Source organism: Lathyrus oleraceus, chromosome 4 (genome assembly GCF_024323335.1).
Source record: "Lathyrus oleraceus cultivar Zhongwan6 chromosome 4, CAAS_Psat_ZW6_1.0, whole genome shotgun sequence".
Lineage (NCBI taxonomy): Eukaryota > Viridiplantae > Streptophyta > Magnoliopsida > Fabales > Fabaceae > Lathyrus > Lathyrus oleraceus.
This window is the reverse complement of record NC_066582.1, coordinates 193918517-193924339: the sequence shown is the minus strand read 5'-3', so window position 1 is coordinate 193924339 and position 5823 is coordinate 193918517. Positions and strand designations below refer to the sequence as shown.

At 34.1% G+C, this 5823-nt stretch overlaps 1 protein-coding gene across 1 annotated transcript; it reads left to right on the top strand.

Moving 5' to 3' along the window:
* The first annotated feature begins 935 nt into the window (after nucleotides 1-935).
* Nucleotides 936-5232, top strand: LOC127074474 (CDPK-related kinase 5). Its single transcript, XM_051015799.1, has 11 exons — nucleotides 936-1693; nucleotides 1775-1905; nucleotides 2049-2090; nucleotides 2257-2365; nucleotides 2507-2585; nucleotides 2669-2965; nucleotides 3043-3155; nucleotides 3775-3882; nucleotides 3961-4029; nucleotides 4128-4295; nucleotides 4671-5232. Exons 1-11 carry the CDS (start codon nucleotides 1184-1186, stop codon nucleotides 4806-4808), a joined length of 1764 nt encoding a protein of 587 aa, XP_050871756.1. The 5' UTR covers nucleotides 936-1183; the 3' UTR covers nucleotides 4809-5232.
* Nucleotides 5233-5823: the final 591 nt, after the last annotated feature.

The following is a 5823-nucleotide window of genomic DNA, read 5'->3' as shown; positions in this document are numbered from 1 at the left end:
CAAACCCTTGATCCAACGTCAATCGACCTTTTCTTAAATAAAATTCAAAACACAATAAAATTCAATTAGGATTGCGCACTCAGTGTAGTAGAGCAATCCAGATCAACCATCTTGTCAAAAAACCTAAAAACAACATCATCTCATCAAACTTATTTTTGCGCTTTAGGGCATCACTCCGAGATCCTTTTACAAGGCAAAAACAACGAACAAACATTTATTTTTACCACGAACTACGAGACTCTGACTTCCTTATTGCACGAATGAGGATACATAGGCACGAGAGCCCAAATCCTTGGCGATCAGACTAATAAGAAACTCACTTTCACTCCGTATACTTTTAGTAAATAAGCATTAAGATAATGACACACATTCAAGCGTAAACAACCTAGATGGTTCTCGTCGAGTACGACGAATGTGAGGGATACTAATACTTTTCCCTTGCATAACCGACTTCTGAACTCGATTTTGGTTGCGATGATCATTCTTTTGAGATTTTTTCGATAATTTCCATTTTCTTTTGGAATGAATAAAATTCGATGACAACTTTATACTTTTTCGCATAGTGACAATACCATAAACAAGTTTTTTTCTTCATCCAGTCTCATTGAAATAATAAACACCATTTTCTAAAAAAAAATAAAAAATAATAAACACTGTATTAAGTATAAAAATATATTTTAAAAAAAAAAATTGAGAAACACAATCTAACACCAACACTGTTTCTATAACATGAATATATTTTTAATTTTTTAACAAATAAATTATTTTATTTCAATTTGTGCACATACATACCCATCACTTATTGGTGAGATATTAGATACGGTATACAGAAATTTATGGCTGAACAACATCCATAATGTTTTTATCGTCAAATATAAAAATAAAACCACCAAACGTTACGAAGGAAGAAACTGAACCTAGCTGTCTCCAATCCGTACAATAACACAAAAAAATAAAAAACGAAATTCTCGTCGTTTTCATTTATCTCTCTTACTAAATTTAAACTTACGTTATGCGTATATCTCTCCCTTTCTTTAAATCATTTTCATTACCAAATTAAATTAAAACAGTTTTAGAAGAATATCCATGATCAACGAACCTAACCTTAACTACCACTAATTCCCCATTTTTCAAATCCAAATCTTCCACAACACCACCTTTGACTTTAACTCATTCTTTCCAAATGGGTCTCTGCACTTCAAAACCACTCTCTTCTCCCAATTCTGAAACTAACATTGAAATTCAGTTACAACAAGAAACCACTTCAACTAATACCAATTCAGAAATCCAAAACCCTAAAAAATCACCGTTTTTCCCTTTTTACTCTCCGAGTCCAGCGCACCATTTATTCTCCGGCAAGTTTCCGAAAACTCCGGCGACTCCGAGAACTCCGAGGAGATTCTTCAGACCAGCGTCGCCGGCGAAGCACATTAGGTCGCTTCTAGCTCGACGACATGGCTCCGTTAAGCCGAATGGTGCTAGCGTGTCGACGGGGAGTGAAGGTGAAGGTGAAGGTGTTGCTCGTCTTGATAAGAATTTCGGATTTTTGAAGAATTTTGGGAGTAAGTATCAGCTTGGTGAAGAAGTTGGTAGAGGTCACTTTGGTTATACTTGTTCTGCTGTTGTGAAGGGTAATAATAAGGGTGATGTTAAGGGTCATCGTGTTGCTGTTAAGGTTATTCAAAAAGTTAAGGTTAGTTTGTTAAATTAATTTAATTTTGATTATTTGTTTAATTAATGTGGAAATGAAAAATTGTTTATTTTGATTTTGTAGATGACTACTGCTATTGCTATTGAGGATGTGAGAAGGGAAGTGAAAATTTTGAGAGCTTTGAATGGACATAAGAATTTAATTAAATTTTATGATGCTTATGAAGATCATGATAATGTGTATATAGTTATGGAGTAAGCTCTTATTGCATTTCTTACATGTTTTTATTTTTCATCTTTGGTAATTGTTTGGTTTGTAATTCTTAATATTCTTTGTTGGCATCTTCTATTTTGGTGAATTTTGGGACTAAGTCTCTTTAAATTCTTATGCATCTAAGGTTGTGCGAAGGGGGCGAGCTTTTGGATAGAATACTATCGAGGTATTTGTTTATTTATGTTGTAAATGTTAATACTTTTTGAATATTTAACATTTGGATGATGGATTTGCATTTCTTGGTGGGTATTTTTTTGGGATAAATATAAATTATGATCAAAAGAGGAAACATATATGACTTATGACAATGAGATACTTGTTTCCTCTTTCAGAGGAGGGAAATACTCCGAGGAAGATGCAAAAGCTGTCATGACACAAATACTGAATATTGTTGCATTTTGCCATCTACAGGGTGTTGTTCATCGTGATCTTAAACCTGAGGTATCGCAATTTCATCATCCTTTAGGATGGTTTTTGCTAAACTAGTTAAATATGGTTGGTTTGTTTCCTTCTTGGCTCTTTCTGTGTAAATATAATTTTTATCGAGTATTAACTTTAGAAAATGGGTAATTTCTGGATCAGAACTTCTTGTTTTCAACCAAAGATGAGAACTCAGAGCTGAAGGCCATAGACTTTGGTTTGTCAGATTTTGTCAAACCGGGTATGTTTTGAGTCCATTTTTGTATGCTTCATGTCAGATGAAATCTTGGGTTTGAATTAAGTTGACTTAATTTCACTTCACAGATGAACGACTTAATGATATCGTTGGTAGTGCATACTATGTTGCTCCCGAGGTTCTGCATAGAGCTTACAGTACAGAAGCTGATGTCTGGAGTATTGGCGTGATTGCTTATATTTTATTATGTGGAAGTCGTCCATTTTGGGCACGGACTGAATCTGGGATATTTCGCTCTGTATTGAAAGCTGATCCAAGTTTTGATGAACCTCCTTGGCCTTCTTTGTCAGACGACGCAAAAGATTTTGTTAAGCGATTACTAAATAAAGATCCAAGGAAGAGAATGACTGCAGCGCAGGCATTAGGTGCGTTTCTCATCTATCGTTGATGGGTCTTGGTGTTTCTTATATTTTGTTATGTTCCTTACTGGTGTATACTGCAGGTCACCCATGGATTAAAAGTTATAAGGATGTGAAAATACCCCTGGATATTCTAGTGTTCAAGCTCATGAAGGCATACATGCGTTCATCGTCTCTACGAAAAGCAGCTTTAAGGGTGTGTATATTTATCAATAGATCACTTTACAAATATTGATGTGGAATGGAAAAGAGTCTTGATGAACATTATATATGTTGGTATCTTTGGATATTTACTACTATAACTGTGCTTTCTAATTGGTTTCATACTCTCTAGCATCAATAAGTGTACTACTTGTTTAAGAGTTTACTTCATAGAATTTTTTAACCAGGCTGAGTTTGTTGTGGCATGATTAAATTGAGGAACAAACCTGTCAATTTTTGTTCAGTGCACTGTTTCAACTAGATAGGCATAGGCTCAAATATGTTAATGATGAAATGCTATTTGTCAGTTCAAAGTTAAAGATGGTAAAATATTCTATATATAACCAACAGACGTTTGGTCTAGCCGAAGAGGCTAGACTTCTTCAATGAGGCAAACCAAAGTTTGAATCTCGGATGAGAGAGGTACCACATTTAGTGTCTGACACGCCTCAAATAAGATTACCTCAAATTGAAAGAACCTATGGAAAACCAAAATAAAATAGGAAATCTATATATACATCGTCTTTGTTTGTTGCTAGTACTTTTGTATATCATGCTGCATTTATGCTTCCCACTAACTGACTAGTATTTTATATTCATGGGAATTGGGACAGGCTCTCTCTAAGACGTTAGCTGCTGATGAGCTGAACTATTTGAAGGAGCAGTTTTCACTTTTAGAACCAAACAAAAATGGCACAATTAGCTTGGAAAATATCAAAGTGGTTGGTTTCTTTCAAACTCTTGAAATACCATGTTAAGAAATGATGTTATAATGATTCTCATAATTTTGAGCTGGCCAGGCCTTGATGAAGAATGCGACGGATGCTATGAAGGAGTCACGCATTCCTGATCTTCTGGCTTCTGTAACGGTAAGTTCTTTGATTTAACCGTACAATCCCTCTTTATAATCCAAATGATATATTTTTTTGCATGTATTGAATATTAATACAAATTATATTTGTGACAGTTTAATGCTTTGCAATTTAGAAGGATGGATTTTGACGAGTTCTGTGCAGCTGCACTTAGTGTTCATCAACTTGAAGCACTTGATCGGTGGGACCAACATGCCCGCTGTGCCTATGAAATTTTTGAAAAGAATGGAAACAGGGCTATAATGATTGAGGAACTAGCTTCGGTATATGCTTGATTTGATTATGATGATTAGCTTATTAGTTTATGCATGCATGCATAGCTTACGGACTTTTGAAATTCTTTATGCAGATAATATTACTATATCAACTTTTCTTTTAAAATGAAGATATCTAATATTTTCCATCTTCAGTGTGTCATAATTTCTAGCATTCTTATAATCTCTGAATTAATAAAGCATTAATTTCAACTTTGGAGTTATGTATCGCAAGACACCATTTTCGGTTGTTTTGAAGTATATGGGTTAATCTCTGCTAGTTTTCTATTCGCAGATATGTGCTATTCTAGTTTTAGTTTTTGAAAAATGAATGTTTATATAATGCAATACATTTCTCATGCATGATTTTAACCAAATAATCAGGAGCTTGGCCTCGGTCCAACTGTACCTGTTCATGCTGTTCTTCATGACTGGATTAGACACACAGATGGAAAGTTAAGTTTCCTCGGGTTCGTTAAGCTGCTGCATGGTCCATCTCGAAGTCTTGTAAAACCGCAATAAAAAGTTCGGAAAACCCCATCAGAGTACTTAACATGCTCAATTATACTATGATTATGATTATCAAGCCAATGGAATGCTGGTCCACACATTACATCCTATAGCATCAAAGGTTCTTTGCCTTTTCTGAATTTGTATTCGGCACAAATTGTTGAGGGTGCTTCTATTTCCTGTTTTATTAGTTCGGAGCTCTTCTACACTTGGTACAGGAGTTAAACCGGTTCCTTCAGTTTTTTTTTTAATTTTTAAAATTAATATTTTCCACTGTAAAGGTGTTTGTGTTAAGGTGCAGGTGATATAATATTATGTGATTCTTATTAGATGGTTAATAACTAAACTTTCTAACATGTTCTGAGAAGTATGATTATTGTTGAAATGCAAATTCATTGCAATGTATTCCACAGTTGAATGAAAAGAAGTTTTTAGAGCTTTAGCTTTCCATAATGTAGCTTTTGAAATTTGGTTTTCTTGGATGAATATCTGATTCATTCAATGGTGCTTGTTAACTACCTTGGTGGTTGGAGAAGTAGCACGTGTGGTAGGTCTATCCTCTATTGAATATTGACTTCTGAAATGAGGTAGTTATTGACTATCTTAATAAGGTTCACATGAGAGGTTTTCTAATCAAACATTTAAGTGTCAAAAAGTTGTTAAAAAAACATAAACTTGCAAAAGAACTCGATCTTACTTTGACTTAAATGTTTGAAGAGAGTTGCACTTTTAGTTTATGTTTGCAAGCTAACATTAGTAAGCACCAAGTGTTTTACCAAACATACTAGTAGTTGATTACCAACTTAATGAACCATTGAAATTACTTGATTGGTCAAGGTTGGAACTCAAAACCTGGTAATTCGGTTGACAACTATTGCTCCACTTGTCTTTGTAATTGTGCAGCGTACTTTGGTTCACTTGTAAATTTGCCTAGATTTTAAAATATTTAAGATTTATATTTAAAATATGTTTTATAATTCCTTTAGGAATGTTGTTTATGAAAAAAAATGAGAAAATAAATTTTTGC